The sequence below is a fragment of the Nicotiana attenuata genome, chromosome 6 (assembly GCF_001879085.1).
Source record: "Nicotiana attenuata strain UT chromosome 6, NIATTr2, whole genome shotgun sequence".
NCBI lineage: Eukaryota > Viridiplantae > Streptophyta > Magnoliopsida > Solanales > Solanaceae > Nicotiana > Nicotiana attenuata.
Genome location: NC_031994.1, coordinates 96,200,674 through 96,221,436, shown reverse-complemented (window position 1 = coordinate 96,221,436; position 20,763 = coordinate 96,200,674). Strand labels below are relative to the sequence as shown.

Sequence of the window (20,763 nt, the reverse complement as noted above, 5' to 3'; positions counted from 1 at the left end):
CCCCCCCCCCAAGCATGACGAAAACAAAAACAATCGGGAAATTAAAAATTCCTCTTGTGCTTTCTATTGTCTACTGCCTATTGAAATTGCATGACACAACAACTCAATAAGCACAATCAGGAGTATCTATAATCATACTGCTTCAAGTAAAATATTAGAATGAGTTATATTACATTCCAACCTAATAATTAGTACAAAAAAATAGGTTAAATTGAAATAAAGCAAAAAAGAAGGTTCTTTTTTTGGAGAGAGATTTACTTATGATGGCAGGGTTGTAATTGTTGCTCTTGGTTTTGGCGTTGGCAAATGCTTCCAGAGATAAGCCTCCTCTTCCTCCTAATCTTTGCATATTTTTCTTCATCTTCTTCTTCGAATTTGAGCCTTTGATTTTCTTATTTGTGTCCATCTCACGCGCATTTTTTGAGTCTGCAATTTTCTTCATAACGCTGCGGAGAGAAAGCACGCCTACTTAAATTTGGGGCTGATAAACTTCAATCTGAAACCCTAGATTGCAGAGAATGAAGACGAGGGTGATGAATCTCTTACAGCAGGTTTAAGATGGGCTCATCAATTGACCTGCTAATCCAATACGAACCCTTCTAAAATGGAGGCCCAATAGGCTACCTAGTGGGCCAAGCCCAAAATATTTTTTAGGAATTAGCCAATGTGTCCTGAATTTTAGTTTTCTAGTTTAATTTCAGGACATTTGTGTTATGAATTGTCTTGAAATTAAGATTTTTAGTTTAAATTTTCAGGACAAAATAAGTACTGATTAATCTCTTAATAGCAACCCTAAGAATAGTTGTTTGTGTTCTTTCCCCAAATACTTTTACCAAATACAAAAAGACTCGAGGATTTGCACAAATAGGATACTTTTGTGCTGTTATTTAAGTTCTGTCCATACTAGTGCGAAATTGACATTTTTAAGTTTAATGAAAAATATTTAAAGTAAAATATCCCCAACTTCATGATCTGCAGCTCCAACCTTCAGTTCCAGTAGCTACAAATAGCACTATGTGCTAGATATAGTTATTTTACCAATTTAAAGAGGTTGGGTAATAGGTGAATTATCTTATTTTTTTAACATAGGAGCAAGAAAAGTCTAACTAGACGAGTTCAAACTCATGATGTTGTGGATCAAATTAGAATTTTTGCCAAGTTTAGCAAACTTCTTTTAGGTTGCATACTATCATAAATAGTCCCAAAAGTTAGAGATTTCCAATTATACGTAATTGACGAATTTACAAAAACAGAATCTTCATTGCAAGTTTAATGCAAGTAATAATAAGTAAGTTAGTTGTCAATGGTAAAAATTTACTCACGGTCAAATTTCTAACCAAGCAATGAATGCAAGACATGCGTCATCCACACATATATCACTTAATTAACCATGATTATGTAATATATATTCCCGCTTTAATTTTTGATTGCTATGGTTCAATTGTTTGGTCCCCTTACGCAATTGCAATACTAATTTTAAATTCAGTTAATTTAGTTCAGACAAACGCAAGCAAGAGCCATACATTCACCAATTAGTCCCTTTGTAGTGTGTCACCAAACTTACAAGCAAGAGCTCAGAGGTAAACATTTGTGTATAGAGTTGGACCCAAAGTTTCATTTCAGTGGATGTAACAATTACATTCATTGTTCTTTTTGTGGTAATCGATGCAAACTCAGCACACACACACACACACACACACACACATATATATATATATATATATATATATATATTTAACTATACTTGTTCTGCTTTGTGATACTTTCTGAAGATTTTCATTAAGCAACAGGATAAGCTTTATCGGATGATTATTGCCATATTCTTTACAGTTAAACGGCCGATCACTAGAAGAAATGAATCAAAATGAAAAAAGGAAAAAACAAGTAGAGGCAGTTGCCTGTTCCATGTAAAAATACACCACTTAGATCAAGCTGAGCATATAATGTCCATTGCCCATGTCATTGGGGATCTTCGCCAGTACCAATCATGCGGGTGTTATATGAATTACAATGCTTGCATTTGTGGCCAAGAATGTGAAAAAATGCTCTACCAGTACAATTGCAGTCATTGCAGAGAATTGGAACCTGCAAAGTAAAAGCTCAACCTCTATCATCCATGTTTTTTTTTCCCGATTCAAAACAGCATCACAACAAAACATTTCCTTCTGGAAAAGAAATTTTTTACCTACAAAACATCTCAATCTTCTAAAAACAAAAATCGAGATAAAACAGTTAATAACGCGGCCAGATCTGTAAGATAAACATGCATTGCCTTCAGCGAAATATCTAAGTTCACTCTCAAACCAACCCCACACCTTACCCATTTCTTTCCAATATTCACCAGCAAAGCTCCAGGCCAAAATCATCATAACCCCTCCATTTCTGCTAGGTAGTCTGTTCCCTTAATCACCACCCCAACCCCCAACCCGCTCCTACCACCTGCAGTGATAAAGGAGCAAAAAATAAAGCAGAAGAGAAGAAATTTTGCTAAAAGAGGTTCCTATGACTCCAACTCAAGAGCCTGCTGCAATTAAGTTTCTTGTGACTTATCCCCAAAAAAAATCCTTACGCTCAATTTTCTTTTACAACAACAACATACCCAGTATAATCCTACATGTGGGTCTGGGGAGGGTAATGTGTACGCAGACTTTAACCTTACCTGGAGAGATAAAGAGGCAGTTTCTGATAGACCCTCGGCTCAAGAAAGTGTGAAGAGGAAGAGAAGGGAGAAGAAGAAGAAATAGGGGGAGGAAAGAAACAAGGAGACAAAGGACGATAAGACAAAGGGGGGAAATAGTAGCTCAATTTTCTTTTAAATCCATATAAAAGGAAACACATGAATCCAAAATGACCAGCAACATTTAAAAGTAAAGAGAGTACCAAAACAACATTTTTCCGACAAGAAAGAGCCGCTTACCTCATACCGATATTCTTCAGGCATGGCTGTTGCCTCAATCTATACAAAAAAACTTGATCATCAGTAAACAGTCATAATGTGCTATGGTTCATATCATGCTCTAAAACTCTGTAATACTTAAACGACAAACATAAGAAGAATATATTGACTAGAAATATTTGTATATGAATAAAATATGTGAAATCTCTGCTGTCTGCCCAAAAAAAATAAAAAAAACTTAAAATCCACTAATCATCCAGCTCCAGGAAATGCACTCCTATAACGAGCTAACCATGCATGTCAAATGGTGGTAACCGCAATTAAGCTGGAGAGAGGAATTACAAAGAATTAATCCTCTGAAACACAGGAACCCCAAGAAAGCATGATGGACCGCCGGGGAACTGTTTGCCTCGATCATTGTTAAGTGACAACTTTCACAAAGTCTAATCTTCCTCAGTGGCCTGGTGGTTCATGAAGTGGGAGAACCATGAGATCTCAGGTACATATCCCAATAGAGGCAAGAAATACTAGGAGATGCTTCCCAAATCCTAATAGCCATAGCCTTGGTAGGTAGAGTTACCCGGTATCTATGTTCATTGTAGTACATCAGGTACACGGTAGAATAAAAATTTTAATATTTTTGACAGAGAAACAAAGGAGGGATGCAACACGAGGACTTCCCAAGGGGTAACTAGGTACCCGGTGGAATAGTTAATGTGGTCACAAGCTAACCTGGACACCACCGTCACAATCACGCACACACACATATAATGTATAGGTGCACTAGATAATTTCATCCAAAGTCCAAAGTATTTATCACAAATACCCCACTTGATTTCACCTCCCTTGATATACTTTCTTCTGCGTTGAAATATCTGAGGGGTACTTATAGGCTTTACTCATAGGGAACCAAAATATTTATCACGACTACCATGCTCGGGTACACCTCCCTTCCTATTTGTGCTTCCTTATTGAAATATCTAAGGTACTTCTAGACTTTAATCACTCGGAACCATAGCATCAAGCTAGAAATCACATCTCCCACTACTCCTATAATAAGAAAACTAAAACCTACGGAATAAAAAGGGCATCTGTCGAAAGCCCTATTCTCAATTTGACATGGCCAAGAGTTTTATGTCCAAATACTGGAGGGTTTAGAAACCCTGCAAGTTGCAAAGAGCTTTCTTGAATAACGATTTAGCACATATCCAACAGTAAGATAATTTTGGTGATTGCTGCACCAGGCTTACATTCCAACCAGTTTTCAACAGCCATCGACAGATTGGCACAATTTCCCAAACCAACATGAAATCCTCCAAGGAATTTCCAGAATTTAATCCCTAATATCAATGCACCAAGACCATTTACCCTCTAGTATATCCTATCTATATAACTATACTTTCTTCTTCTCATATCATGATATTTCACATTATGATAACTTATATATATCTAACTCGAGGCAAACATGAAGCCAAGGTCTTCTACTCCATTTTCCCCACTTTCTTCTTAATAGTTCTTCTGCAATTCTGCAATTGCACCTCAGAGTATTTCGTTTGGCATCAGTTACATCTATCCCTAGTCACATCTCATTTAAGCTTAGTCCTACGAACTTCCAAGTTACTATCTTATTTTAATATCAAATCTAACTAATTACTAACATAAGATCTCCAGACCAATACCTAATGCTTGATCACTAGTTGCACATTTGTTAGCATACTTACTGTGCTATGTCAACAGGTTTCTAGGGTGATCTCAAAAGTCTTACAACAAAACGTACGTTATTGCCAAATGAAATTTGGACTCCACAAACTATAACTCAATATCATATATACCATCAAAGATCCATTGTAAAATAGACAACCATAAGAAATAACTTCTAAATATAAACCTGACACAACTTAATTTTCTACAGAGGAAGAATCAAAAGTCAAACCAAGTTTTAAATGATTTGTCTTCCACTGTCGCAGGATATGAATTAGCTATCAAAAGGTTTTGGTGGACTTAAATTTTAAAAAAGTAATGCACCTCTTTCAGAAGCAAAAGCACAAAACAAAGTTATAATGTGACCGGACAATAGATTTTTCCTTGGATATACTTATGTCACTTTCGCCACTTCCCAATCAGTTCAGAAGAAAAACGAGAGAAAAATCTCATAATTGATGCTCATCTGGTGGCTTTCCCTGAGATGTAATGCAATGTACAAAGGAATTGTCAAATAAAGGGAAGCAAAAAAAAGTTTCATTTCATTTACAAGGAAGAAAGAGGAAAGTAAGAGCCAAATGAAGAAAAGGAATTGTAACTATGTTTCTCTAATCTTATTTCCTTAAACAAAAGGTTTGAGCTTCAACTTAATTTTGAGGCAAAACCGCATAAGCCAAAACACGGTTAGACCAAATCAACTTCAGTCCAGAAAAATGTTAAGGAGAAAAAGGATTGACTTAGATTTCTCTCTGTCTTTCAACCTTTTATCAGTTTAAGCTATATCAGCACTTGTGTTTCTTCTGTTGGGTGGGGAGGGGATGGTGAGGAGCCTGTGCATATATACCCATTGCTTTTCGTGGATGTATGAATAGTTGCTATTCCTTGTAACAATTTACAAAATAAGATTTATGGATGAACTTTGCACAGACAATAACTGAAAATTAAACAGCATTATACCTCCAGATCTAATCTTTCCCAAGTTCTGGACATGTTGAGCACTGACTTAGAGCATATAGGGCAGCGATACCTGTACAGAAAGGAAAGATGATTACACTATGCATTTTATCCCAAAACCAGGGCAGGCTGACTGGTTTGCAGAAACAGAAGCAAAATAATCGTGTTATGCATAGACTTACTGGTTCTGCTGGATCATTTCAGTGTAGCATTCCATATGCATTGTATGTCCACACTTCATAATTGTGGTGCCTTTGACTGAGTCAAAAAGAAACTGGACCGGCCCAAAAGTTCAGTATTAGGGTATAGTTCCAAACAAAAACCCATATGGCAAGTTAAGGCAGTGGAAGCCAAATGCAGTGTGGACTCAAACCTCATAACAGATGGGACAATGGTTCTTCATTGAATTCTCCACGCATAAGTGATTATCACGCAGATCCACTGAATAGCATGATCCTGTTGCAGAAACAATATCACGAAAATTGCTAAAAAAGGAAGTATTCCTGATTTAGAGCATTAGATAAATAGAGGAACAAAACTTTGTGAATAGGATTCGACATTTGTTCATTCCAATGTCTTCAATTCCAGCATATATGCAGACATATGTATGAAGTCTTACCAGCATAAGTTTGTCAAAACTTCATACAAGTAACTTGGGAAAGGTCAACTGAAGTCCAAGAGGGATGGTTTACAACAAACCAAAGAACAATAATTAGGTGACCTCACTACAAGAGTAAGTTGGCGTTCAGGTTTTTGCCCTTATTATGACCAAGGTTTATTAACCGCTCAACTTATCACAGACTTACAACCAAATGTACTTTGCCAACATCTGACATGAAACATGTCTCTTCCCACCTCAGAAGGTTTACAGGAATCCTGACATGAAACCTTTTTACTTGCACATGCTTAATTCAGCATAAAATTTACAAAACATCCTGACGTGAAACCTTTTTAATTGAACATGCTTAATTTACATAAATGTATTTTGTCCTTTATCCTTTCACAAAGACATGCCTAACCAGAATATTCCACAGAAATAATTATACAGATTGAGAAGTCAAAAGAAACTTGAGAACTTGACCTCCAATCATTAATAATCTCCTCTAGACATGGACCAACCAATGAATCAAGAGAGAGGGAGAGGGCGAGGATTCAGCCGTATAATATGACAGGTTTCTTCAGATGCCTAATCTTATTCTGTTAGGCTGAGCAGCTATAGCTGTTTGACTTCCATTTCTTTTTGGCTAGGAGTTAGTTTATTTCAGTGATACAGAAGTGCATAAAGTAAATGGTCAGCTTTGTGATTGTAGATGTAAACAGCAGTAAAATAAAAAGTATACAAGATCAACCTTCCTGTTCAGAGGATAACCTTTTACTACAATATAAGATATGCTATTCAAAGAGTTAATGGAAAGGGCTTCGAGAAGCAGAATTCAGAAAGGAACTGTTAGAAATAGATAATGTCCACCATTAAAAATTTAAAGGAAAAATATCCATCCATGTTAATGCAAGGAACTACATAATAGTAGTCAAACAACTAAGGCGAAAGGATGTAATACCACATTTCCTGCAGTGGAAGAAGTTTTCTCGACCACCTACCCTGTATATAATCAATAGTCTATAAGCATCATATATGATAAATATATGTTATTTAGTTAGAACGAGTAAGAGAAGTGTAAGGATGGAGGTTGAATACAATATTATCTAGCTTATCACCTGCAAATTCCACAGTCATCACAGTGAAATTGCCCCTTCGTTGTCTACAAGAAAAGAAAACTACTTATGATATAAATGCATCAAATGAATTAAATAATCTAGCATCCAAAACAGACCAATCCAATTTTCAGAGACAATTAAAAATAGTAGCATTACATCGTCATCGTAAAATCTACAGATTTCACAGTAGTACTCCCCAAATTTGATGCCACACTTTGAACAGATCCCAGCAACCTATTCAGCAGAAGCAAGCAAAAAGTTATCCCCCACCAAAGTGGCCGAAAAGTCCATAACTTGAGACACTCAAAGGATAGACAGGTGTAGCAGCAGAGCTTAACAAAACCTGTTGTTCAGTGTCGCATACAGCACAAACAACCTGTAACCAAAAAAATTTGAATCCAACTTCAGTCCCCATAAAAATGAAAACCCAGAAAGCGTCATGAACTAAAACCTTCTCTCCAAAGAAATCAATAAATGAGCTAGACTCATACTTGTTTAACATCGTGGCGCACGAGTTCGTGACGTTCCTTTGGGTTGCTCAAAGCGCTCTGATCCCAACAAACACAAAGCTTAAGTAAAATTCACCACACAGTATATAAAGCAATCAGCAATGGGTGACAGAGGAAGGTGAGGTTGATGTTGTATGGTTTGTAACATGAAAATGTCAATTAATGAGCCACCAGACCAATATAGAAACTAGAAAGCACCTCATTATCAAGGAGACTAAGTTACAAAGTTAGAAAGTAATGTGGATTTTGAGCTCAAAAGAGAATAAATGAGTTTATAAGTGATTGTCCCCCATTTCCTAATAAAAATACTTGTCCATCACATGTGATAATTGGAAATTGAGTTTACAGATATCATGGATGGATTTGGACCTGCGACTCAATTCAACTATATTTGGGACAGTTAATTAGCAGAAGAACATATAATTAAGACTAACTGTTTACGTTTTTCTCAAATAAGAAGTTTGCTCCACTTCCTCATAGGAGTAACACAAACCTTGGCATCGTTGTGGCAGTGACGGCAAGTGAAAATTTCATTGCAACAAGGAGCTCGGAGTTTACATCGTCGCCGATAATGTTCACATCTATTTAATTAATAAAAATAAAAGAATAAAATCATTATACAACTCGGACAGAGACACAAAATGTTTGGTAATAATCTACGTACCCGTAAAGCATTTTGCCGAAATCTTCTCTGGAACTATTGTTATCATTGTGATCGTCTTGTTCAGCCGGAGCCGGCGGCGGTTGATTAACGACAAAATTGTCACTGTCTTCCATGTAGAAGGTTCCAGACAGACCTTTGGATTATGAGAGTACAGTACAGCTGTGGACCTCCAGGTGAAACCTGTTACGTGTGGGCAATATAGAAGAAAAAAAGGTGATAATTGTAGAGTATGTATCAAGGGTTCAGAAACTCAAAATTATTTCATCAAAACGCGAGCGAAATGTAACGCGAACAGGGGACCAAGTAATGAAGGGTGGGTTCCGGATCCACTACCAAGTAGGGATGGCAATACGGGACGGTGCGGGTTTAAGCATAGCGGGATGGGTCAAAATAAAAATAATTTAAATTTATGCGGGTGCGGTGCAGGCGTGGGTTTAAAAACTTCATCAAAAAAGGAAACTTAATTTTTTGATTTTCTAAAAATGAAATTGATTCCACATAATATATTGAAGCATAATGAATGATTTGTTATGAAACAATAAAACAAGAAGAAGAGTATTGCAAAGCAAAGTACAGAGAGAGAATTCTTATTGATTTGGGATGAATTACAATGGAATAGAACCCTCTATTTATAGGAAGAAAGTGACTTAGTCACCAAGTAACAAATCCTAAGATCTCTCCAAAATATAGACATTCACCTTAAATAGAATTCTATTTATAACACTCCCCCTTGAATGTCTATTCAACAGATAATGTGCCTCGTTAAAACCTTAACTAAAATAAAACCCAGTGGGGAAAAATTCTAGAAAAGGAAAAAGAGTACACATATCTAATAATACGTCTTTTGATTGCCTCGTTAAAAACCTTTCAAGGAAAACCCAGTGGGACAAAATCTTGTAAGGGAAAAAGAGTACAACGCATATTAACTCCCCCTGATGAGAGCATCAATTCACATCTTTAAGCATTTGCATTCCAATTTTGTGCACCGTCTTCAAAAGATCTCTTGAACGAATTTGTTTCACCTTGAAATCATCATTCCTAATAGATGTATTGTCTTCATATGATCTTGTTGGAATCGTCAGTTCAATATCTTCACATAGAGGTGAAAACTCTTGCTATCATATTATCATGCATATAGTTATAGCAAGATACATTTGTGCACAAATTGCACTGATGAAGTAGTACTTCAAGATCAATAATTGTATATGCTTCAAGCAACTCAAATCCTTCATGGATTGTCATATAAGTTAAGTCATATAAGCCATATAAATAGACTTTAGATTTGTATCAAGTTTTCATGTCATGCCAGACATATAAGATACATAAAGGTGATAGCACACACCATTGTCTTTATACTTTTAAGTGTTTGAACTACAAGTCCAAAACTACTTATCTTTCCTATGAAACCAATTCTACTTGAATTGTGTCTCTTCCATTTGGCCAATATTTTTGTGTCTGTAGGCGACAGACTTAAGATCCTCATATATATTTAGCGTTATAATAGATGTCGTCGACGAACATTTTATATCGGTTCCAACCTCCTATTTTTTATAAAGGCATAACATAGAGATCTCTTCATTCATATATTTAGATACCTGAATCTCTCATGAGATTTTATGAAGTGTTATGTCATGTGATCTTCTAGATCACTTGCCTCCTTTATTATGATCATTTTGATCATTTGCTCATCTTCTTTATCAAGAAATTTATTTGAAACCGATTGTCTATACGCTTTAAACGTACCATAGACTTTGTCCTTCTAGGACTTAATAGGAGCATTTGCAATGAGAATATAGTTACTTCCTTTGGGTCAGCAAATGCGTCTGTCATGCTTTGCAATATATTGCAGATGAATTATCTTTTATGAACTTCAAGTTCATATTATCTTATTCGAGGATCTAGATGTACACATGATAATTCATTCCACGTAACTTTTTCTCAACTGTTTATCATGTCTCCCCCTCATGTTAGAAAAACTAACTTGTTTCCTCAATTTTAAAAATTCGTCTTTGTGCGTCATGGTGTTAATCAAAATATATACCGCACATCAATAATAATAAGATGAAATTATTTGGTTCCTGAACCTGAACCACTTGTGAGGGAAGAAAATAATATACTTTGGTATATAACGTATATCAAACTGATATAGATAACTTTGTTCTCATAAGCAATTGTTTAGCTATTAAGTAGAGGCACTTAATAAACCATTTTGCTAAACCAAATGTGATGTAAACCAACTTATCAAGATGAACTATCTTGAATAAAAAATCTGGAAATTATGCTCTATATTAAATTATTGAGCAGGTTACCTCGCAAACACCTGGTTGCGGGTCAATAATAATCGCACATGTAACCATCTCATAGATGCATCTTATGTGGTATACATGGCAGGTGAATGGGCCCATATTCCAGCAATCATGGGATTCAATCCTAATTTTAGTTGGTATATTAATTAATGAGAACAAGCATTATAAGAGAATTCGTAAAGAACTTTCTAGTTCTTTAATATTTACCCATATGAATTCTCTATTATTTTTGCACATCATACTTAAATTGATATGGCTAAACCAATTATGCCAACTGAATAAATTATCAATATTGATAAACTTCAGATTTACGCCATGACGTGTGCAACTATCAATAAACTCCAAGTTTATTATGATATGGGTTTTTATATCAATAAACCCACTTCATTGTGGTATTCTTTTGTTTATGTAGTACAAATTGAAGAATAAAGCGGGTAGCTTTTCACATATATATATTACCCCGCTACAAGTTGTAGTAATAGAAGATATTAAATCTTTCATTTATTTATAGTCTCAATATAATCAACCGCTTTCGCGTATACTTTGGAAACTGAATAAGTTTCTTTGAGACTTACTACAACACAATACCTTATTGCTAATTAATTGTGTTTCTCCAAAATAGTATAATTGGCTCTTGCAGAGTTCTCAATTAATTTTGTAGTACCACATATTCATCAACACCCATATGGTGAATATCTCTTTCAAAGAGAAAGTTATACCATTATGGTTATGATCAAAATTATATGCAAGATTTGTTTCTTGCATTATCGTTGTCTTTTAACAATCACAATGCCAAAATATTTTGGCGTACAATAAGTACGTGACCAATGACCACTTATGCCATAATAATGACATTATTTTCTTATATCATCTCAAACCTCCTTCTAGAGGTGAGTGTGGTATATTCACTACCACTAGCACGTTCATATTCTTCCAAGAATGAATATGTATTCATAAATCAGATGTTGTCATATTCACATCATGAATGGACCATAATCATCTGTACGTGCTTTACGAAATCTTATGTCAAATCGATGATAAATATTTTCACAAGTGGGGGATTATTTTGAGAATTCTTATTATTCTCATTACCACGATAATGACGATTATAATTTCGTCTATTGCCACGTCCATATCCATTGATACATTCATAGTAATAATTTTATCTTTTTTCAGACTTATCACATACTGCTATCACATTTTCTTAAGGGAATGAGAATGGAGCAAATTCAATGGGACGGGTTTCCACTTTTTGTGCCCATAATCATACATGAATTTGATCATGGCAAGACATAGAAATTTTTACCACTTCAGGTGGTTATAATTTCTTACAAACTCCATTAGAGTTATAATCAAACTTTGTTGTCTTTGCTTGTATATAACATCAAATTATAGAATTTCAAGAATTTAAAAGAGAAAAATAAAGTAAAATACTTACCTTAAATCCAGAATTTAATCACGAAGGAAGTTCATGGAATAATTGACAATCATTATGCTCAATCCCAAAGCTTCTACTCAATTGGTTAGAGGCTCGTGCTGATAATGTGTTATGAAACAATAAAACAAGAAGAAGAGTATTGCAGAGCAAAGTACAGAGAGAGAATTCTTATTGATTTGGGATGAATTACAATGGAATAGAACCCTCTATTTATAGGAAGAAAGTGACTTAGCCACCAAGTAACAAACCCTAAGATCTCTCCAAAATATAGACATTCACCTTAAATAGAATTCTATTTATAACATGATTATATTTCTCAATTATCTTACTAATTTGCCTAATGAACATCTTTGTTGTATAATAATTATAATTAGACTTTAATGACAGTTTTAAAATTGTGTGGTCCTATGCCTAAAGCAAACAAATTACTAGCAGATTAGGCTATCACAATATGGGTTATTATATATGCTGTCTTTTTTTTTTTTTTTTCTGTTAAATTTATATACGCGTAGGATCACGTTGAATAATTGGAGTATCATATATGTTGTCATTGTTATTACTATTATTATTGAGGGAAAATAGGACCAAAAGATTAAAATAAAATTGCGGGCTAAACTCTCCCAAAATCACCTTTACGATGTTCTTGTATTGTTCAAGAAGAAGAAGAAGCAGTGTTATTGTGTAGAGGGATACTATTATCCAAAAATTATTTACTACTAATTAAGTAAATGGTTGTGTTTTAAATAGTTATTAAACAGTTAGATTATGAGAATGACACAGTTATCCAAAAAAATAAAATTATTTATCTTTGTCTACCCATTTGTTTTTCTACCCATCAAACTAATTACATTTCCTACCCATAGTAGTTTTTGTGGGGAATTTTTCTTATCCTCCAATTCTTTTTTATTTCTATACTTTTTTTTTTCTCCTTTTCTTTTTCTCGTTTTTTTTTTCCTTTTCTAATTTCATTTAACTTATTTTTTTATATTCTTTTTCTCTTCATAATCTAATTTCATTTACTGTTTTCACTATTTTTTATTATTCTTTTTTTTATCCTATTATTAAAGAAAAATTAAATTTTGTACCAATTAAATATAGCTAATACAACCAAAAAATATTAACTAACATATGATACCAGTATAGTATATAGCTATACCAACATGGTATACAATTGTACGCAAAGAGTTAAATTTTTTTTTCTTGTTTTGAGTTTCAAAATAACCACAAACTCAACAAGCCCAATTTATGAGTTTCAAAGCTTCAAGGTCCTCCAATGGCAGATTAGTGTTTTGCGTAAGTCAGAAATCTTGGAATTCAAGTCATAGAATAAATCAAAATGAAAAAAAAAAATTTGCATTTTCAATTTGCCCCTCACGATGGGCAAAAGCTTAAATCAAATTAAAAGGGAAAATGCAAGTGAATTTATGGGTAATAAGTATACTATTATAGTATATTTTATATATTATTATAACATACTGTTATAGTATATTGCATATTATTACAGTATACTATAACGATATATTGTATACCTATAATAGTATATTGTTGCAGTATAACTATATACTCCTATAATATATTGTATATTGTAGAAGTATACTATTAGGTAACTGTGTTCTTCTTCGATTATTACAATATACTGCTGCAGTATATTGTAAACTGTAATAGTATATTGTTGCACTATAGCTATATACTCGTACAACGTATTGTATACCGTAGTGTATACTATTGGGTAGTTGTGTTCTTCTTCGATTTTTAGCTGAAAATTTCGATCTCAATCACCTCAAATCAGCTCCAAATGCTATCAAATTTCAATATGAACTTCCAGAAGGTACTATAATCAATATTTTATAGCACCCACATGGAATCAAACAATAAATCTTTAAAATAAAATTTTAAGTTCAGGAGCTTCAAGCTCATCAATGGTGGATCTTCATACACACAAAAATCAGAGCTGAGAAACTTAATATATAATTGCAACAACACATGGGTTCAGAAATACAAATAAATATAAAAAAAATAATAATATAGAAAGAGGATTTTGGAGTGAAACTCATATACAATAATATTGATGATAGAAACACAATCTGAAGAAAAATTCACAAGTCAAATCAGTAACTATTGTGTGAAATATGATTTCTCATGGTTTGGATATGGGATTTTTGAAATGAAGAAATGGCTGGTGAAATAGCGTTAATTGAGGCACTAAATGAGGGGAATAAACTAATGTATGGGCCGGGTAAATAGTTTGGGCCGCATGAGTAGGAGAAGTAAATAATTTAGGCTAAAATTGATAAGATCGGTGGTAGAAACATGCTGAGAAGTTTAATAAGGAAACTTAAGAACATAGTAATGGAAATATAGTAGGGGAAACATATCAGAACACACTAGAGAAGATACAATGGAGAAAGCATACGAGCACACAGTATAGGAAAATACAGCAGAAGAAGCATGTAAGAACATGGTAGGAGAAAATATAAGAACATAGTAGAGGCAAATACACACAAAAGAAAAGAGAAACATTAAAACTTTCAGAAAACCCTAGATCGGAAAAGAAATGGTTTTNAAGTAAGATTTTCCCATATCATATAGCCTATAGCTGTAGAATATGTTTAATTGATCAATTATTGCATATGGCCCACAGATGGCACATCTTGATTTTTGCACTTTGGCCTCATAGAAAATATAACATAAAGTACTGTAAAAAGTAAAAATAAAAAGAGAACACTTAAAACTAAAAAAATGAAGAAAAAAATAGGTATGCGGGGCGAGGCGGGTGGGCGCGGGTGTGAATGCGTGGCGGGTGAACGCGGGTGCAACTCCTATACGGGGCGGGGCGGGGCAGGTTGAAATTTTGCGGGTTAAGCCCGCACCCGCATCCGTACCGATTGCCATCCCTACTACCAAGACATGGCGGCTGAATTCATAGCACGTGGACCTATTAAAATGAAACTTTACTTTTAGTCTGTTTGGCCATCAAAATTTTTTCCCTTTTCCCGGAAATCAGCGTTTGGCCATAAAATTTTCGCTCATATCACTCACAAAAAATAAAAAATAACCCAAAATTATATTCATATCCAAACGCAATCTAATTTTTAAATACCATTTTCACTTGAAATTTTTTTCACTTTTTTCGAACTTTTACAATTCTTATGTCCAAACGCCCACTTTATTTCTCCATATCCCAATTTGTGTGATACAATAAAAAAGTTCAATTTTACAGTTATTTTGAACATAAATTTTTAATTTTTAATACATACATACATATACACATATATAAAATTAAAAGTACTATAAATTAAGATAGTTTATAATTTAAAATTTAAAAGATATATAAAAATTTCATAACTAAAAAAGCTTGTCTATTTGGATTAAAGTAATCCTTATTAGCGTGTGAGAGCAAAAAATTAGACAAAGATAATAGTCACATGGCCTTTTCTTTATTTTCTTTTATTTGTTCTTGTAAAAATTCATAAAGAACCTGTGAAGTTTGAATCGTAAGTCGAAGTTCTATTATGTCTTAACAAGAAGTAGTTTTGTTTAAATTTTATTTTTTGCATTAAGATACGATTAAACGTTATATAATTTTTAAAATAATAACTAAATATTAACTAGCAGTCCGAAAAATGACTATTTGCTCATTTCGTCGTAGAAAGTCGCCTGATTTATTATGTTTTGTGCACACTGACCTTTAAATAAAGTAAGGTGCAGGAATGACATTACTTAATGAGGATGATAAAGAAGACGATTAAAAAATGGAACAGGGCTAAATATATCAATGTTTAAAAATACCTTCTGTTATACTGTTTGACCATGTTAGCCCCTGCCGTTACACTTTGAATCAAATACCATACTTTTAAGTTTTACCTGCGGAAGGCACACCTTTGTGAGGTATACCTAATCCATACACTAATCTATTAGGCCCACTTTGCCCTAGATTAAGGCACCCAAAGCTTACTTTCGATCTCCTATGAATAAAATAGTTGGACATTGATCAGTTGAAGTTATTTCTAAATGTTTTCCTTTTCTCCATTGATGTACAGCTGAAACGGGACAACATAAAGCTAGAACAAAAACGTGTGAATCAAAGACCAAAAGAAAGAGACAATAAATTTAATTCATAACTTATCAGATACTACAAAGGTCCTCTACGAGCACCTTCAGATCAACAAGGTAGCTTATCCAACTCCTTTTTAGGATGAATAGGTAATTCAGGAGCAGAATACGTCATGTATCGATAGAAACTTAAACCAAGGCAGAAGCTCAAAGCTAAAGCACCAACTAATAGTTCTTCGTTTAGCTCGTGAACAAGAACCAACATTGCTATTGCCAGCAATGCATCTTTCCCTGTAATATCATACACTGCGTGCAAAAAGTGGGCAAATATATAGAAATATGTGGTGCAGCTTAGCAGTAGACCAAAATGACAATAATTCAACCCCAAAAGGTGACGCAACTACCATAGGGATGGCCTCGGCCATAAATTTCGCCTTGGCACCAATTAACTGGTAAGCTGACATCTCGCGGTGCCAGTAACATACAGAGTACCATGAATATACATGAACCGCATTGTAGACCACCAAGAAACTTGTCAGGAAAATAGGATAGGAAAAATCCAGTAGAATAATAACGGACAGATACGTACACAACCAGGGAACAACAGTAGAAAGGTGCCACCACCGTTCATCACCGAAGAGATAAGCTGAAAAAAACACCAGAGAAACAAATTTGGCATCTCAAATAAAGTTGCGAAAACATAAAATCGAACACAGCAAGACTATGAACAAGCATAACTGGAGAGGACAGCTTTTCACAAAAAGTCACCACTTCAAGGTCTAAAGAGGAGAACAAGCATGACACCTGGCATGTATTTGCATGATGGGACTTTCAGACAATGAATGTGAAATGCATTGATCTTTTACTGCTGATTTCTACTGAGTACATGATTCATTCCGCTTATTTAATTTGAACTGTTCCCTCGATATTAATTGTTTCACTTTATGTATTATTATTCTTATCTTATTATATGAACTCTTGCCCAAAGACACCCACTGAATATCCAGTACTCACGCATACTATTGTTGTTTTTGATGGTATGTTAAGTGACTGTTCCCAACAAATTTTCGTAATACTAAAAATAAACTGCAACAAAAATTATAAGAAGAAAAAAAGTGATTTTATTGATAAATATTTGTGAGTACAATTCTATGTATCCCTTGATTCTTCTCTCTAAAATTCTCCGTGATTCGAGGGCTTGAGAAGCGTCTTTCTCGAATGTAGGATGATGCAGACCTCCTTGTGATGTATTTAATCGCCAAGAACGTCGAGCAGCACTTTGTTGTTACGGGTTGATCTCCGGGAAGAACTCCGTTGATCACTCCTTTGTTGAAGAACTAAGCAGTTGATGATTGATCTCTATGTTTGTGAATGCCCTCACCAATTGCGGAGTGTTCTTCACCAACTCTGAATGTCCCTTGAGAGTTATGTAACCCCCTCTATTTATAGTTGTAGAGGGTGGACAGTCAAGCTACATAAGATTCTCTTGCTTGATTTTGATTGGCCCATGTCATTTTAGCCACTTGGCGACTTGTGGTTGATTCTTGCTTTTTGACTTGGATTGCCACATTATTTAACATGTGGCGTCACCTTATTGGCCTGGAGTTTGACTGGATATGCCATGTCATATGGCATGAGTCTGGGCCTTAAGATGAAATGGACTTTGGGCCTGAAATTAATCAAATGGACTTGTTTAATTTGTAAAGCCCAAATTAATTATTTAACCCAATTGAATTTAATCCAAATTTTGTATGGATTAAAGTCAATAAATTTTTATATGTCTACATATGCCCCCTACTTCAAGTCTTGTCGATATTTATAGTTTTAAAGACTTGACTTGAAGTATACATTGAACCAATGTATTTGAAATTAATCATAATACATGGCACTTAATGTGTGACAACTAAATTAACGAATTCTATGGCCGTGTTAGATAAGAATTTGGTCAAAAAATACTAGATGACTTAATCCCCCTATGATGTATCTACTCCATGTAAGACTACAAAGTGATTTTATTAACCACGATAGAACAATATCACAGATTACGCCAAAAAAAAGGGAGTCATATGAACCCAAGGATTCTGAATTATTAATGGCAACTTAACTCCTCCAAATTTAATTTAGGTCATACTAGGAAAGTCTAATTTGAGTCCCACTAAAAGATTTATACCCCTGCCGCCTCAACAAACTTATAAATAGTAGAACCTCATTAACAAGAACAGTTAACTTTTGGGTTCGTCTCATAGGAGACATCATTATCATCAGCAGCCGAAACCTATCTCAAGAATTTCCTTTCTCTTGCACTTTTCTTTTTGTTTGCTCTCGTTCACAACTTTTTTTTTTCAGGCATCGAAGTACCAGAAAAGGAAGTTCAAATTTGCAAACTTTGAGCAATGGAGGTTGCTGCTTTAACATTGAACTTGGCCATAGTTTAAAGCTTCGTGTCGTAGGCGTCGCTACTTGTCATGCTGATTCGAACTCTGAGTAGCTACCACTTCTTTTTCCCTTTTCTTTAAACCAATCACTTATTATTTTATTTGCGCGTTTCAGGTACATATCCGTGTAGGCAATTATTTCTTCTGTTCAAAGAATCTCATAAGGCCAAAAGCATCATCCTCTGTACCAAAAGATCACCCAACTACATCCACCAGTAGCTGCAACGATGATTACGTGAACCATTGATAACGTTGACGACGATGCTGCCTATGGCATTGACGCAATGGGGCACTTCTTTTTTGAATATTGTAATCAGTGAATCGACGTGCCATAGGCATCGAAACTTACTGTTGAGGCGAAGTGCAGCATCTTGACGCTAATCAATCATGTGAAATCAAAAGTTTCATGTCGTCTGCATCGACATTTATGAGTGTAGTTGAAGTGTCGTGTTGCTGAAACGTCGTGCTATTGGCACCGAGGACTTTCAAGATACTTTCTTTTGCAGGATTTTGCGAGAGTTCCAGCGATCTTGATATCCCTAAGAAAATGCATTGCTAGCGAACCTCTCGTCTCTTTGTTGCGGCTCGGCGAGAAAGACACATGAAGTGTCCTTTCAACCTCGGCGATGAAATCCCTACTCTTGGAGGCTCGGAGAGACCATATTTCATCAGTGGCGAGTGCGACATGTACCATATCGCATTGTTGTAGGCTGGCGAGGGAGACAACTGGAGTAGGCTTTTCCAACTTCGGCGAGCAAGCACTTGGTGCGTCTTTGCTGTTTTGACTTTATAGCCTTTCATGCTCGCATTGAAAAAATCGTATCTCGAACTGGGAATGTCCAAACTGCAATCCGCTTGGTTCTGCAGAATCAAAACTTGCACCATAGTGACATATCCAAAATTCGGGGCCAGATTCCATCAGGACAAGTCGGAATGAACTTTTGAAGGCGGTACACAAGTCTGTCATTTCGGCTTCACAGCACTGCATGCTATCATTGGAACGCACATATCTCAAGCTAGGAGCGTCCGAATCGCGAGCCGTCTGTGCCATTGGAAAGAAGACTCATAGATGATGAAATCGTGAAGATATCATAGAAGAATTCCTAGCAGATTGTCCGCAGCAACTTTCTGAACTTGACCCATCTGTCCACGAAATTGCTTTTCAGCTTTGCGCACTATAGTGGAAAAATTCATATCTCGAGCTACAAGTGTCGAAATTACAATCCGTTTGCACCGTTAGAAAGAAAACTCAGAGACCTGAAGGACCTATAAATTTCATGGCAGAACTCCTTTCGGGCTATCAACAGAAAATTCGCGACGTCGACTTAACTGCAGTGAACTTTCAGATTTGTATACCTTCAGCGAAAATAATTGTATCTTGAGCTAGGAGTATCGGAATTACAATCCGTTTGTTCCGTTGGAGAGAAAACTCCTAGAGCTGCAACACATAAAAATTCCATCCCGGAACTCTTCTCGGGCTAAAAACAGAAAAAATATTGAAAGTCCAACTGACTGCAGGGAACTTTCAGGTTTGCGTGCTTTTGGCCAGAAAAACTGTATCTTGAACTAGGAGCGTCGACATCACCAACAATTTGATCCTATGAAATTCGGACGTCGAGAACTATAATCTCATTGAAGATGAAGCTCCATTCATTCTTAGTTAGCCTAACAAATATTTTTGAAGTTGATTTTACAGCCTTGTAATGGATTCGGCTATCATCACGAATCTTATCTCTTTGTTATTTCTTTTGCAGACTTGCGAAGAAGTTCGATGAGTCCAGATATCAGTCTGAGATGTCATACAAGATGCGGAGTTACCCCTTCACCAACTGTTGCACTTGATTTGTTGACGGTCTTGAAGTTTATCAATGGCGGCTCCCGTGGTGATTGAAGGTTTTTTTCAAGAGAGATGACTTCTTATATACGAGGCATTGAGGATAGTGTATAAAAATGTGGAGACGTCATATGGACTTGGAAGAAGCATTCAAGACGAGTCGGCCACAAAGCCTAGTTTACGATCATTTTCATGACTTAGGCTTTTGTATAGGAAAACGTCTAATTCCTTTTGTCTCTACATTTTTTTTGATGTAT

The 20,763-nt window shown here is 35.2% G+C and overlaps 2 protein-coding genes across 2 annotated transcripts in view; both read right to left on the bottom strand.

Annotated features, from left to right (window-relative positions):
• LOC109227531 (rRNA-processing protein FYV7) overlaps window positions 1-556 on the bottom strand; it is a 1,866-nt gene extending 1,310 nt beyond the window's left edge. The window contains exon 1 of the mRNA XM_019392730.1: window positions 259-556. Coding sequence (XP_019248275.1) covers window positions 259-442 — 184 coding nt within the window. The 5' untranslated portion in view covers window positions 443-556. The remainder of the gene's footprint in view (window positions 1-258) is intronic.
• Window positions 1,761-8,762, bottom strand: LOC109227530 (E3 ubiquitin-protein ligase MIEL1-like). The gene is made up of 12 exons (XM_019392729.1): window positions 8,441-8,762; window positions 8,270-8,357; window positions 7,759-7,815; window positions 7,611-7,643; window positions 7,424-7,501; window positions 7,268-7,311; window positions 7,111-7,151; window positions 5,925-6,007; window positions 5,734-5,825; window positions 5,555-5,624; window positions 2,918-2,956; window positions 1,761-2,085 (listed from the first exon to the last, which is right to left on the bottom strand). Exons 1-12 carry the CDS (start codon window positions 8,551-8,553, stop codon window positions 1,960-1,962), a joined length of 864 nt encoding a protein of 287 aa, XP_019248274.1. The 5' UTR covers window positions 8,554-8,762; the 3' UTR covers window positions 1,761-1,959.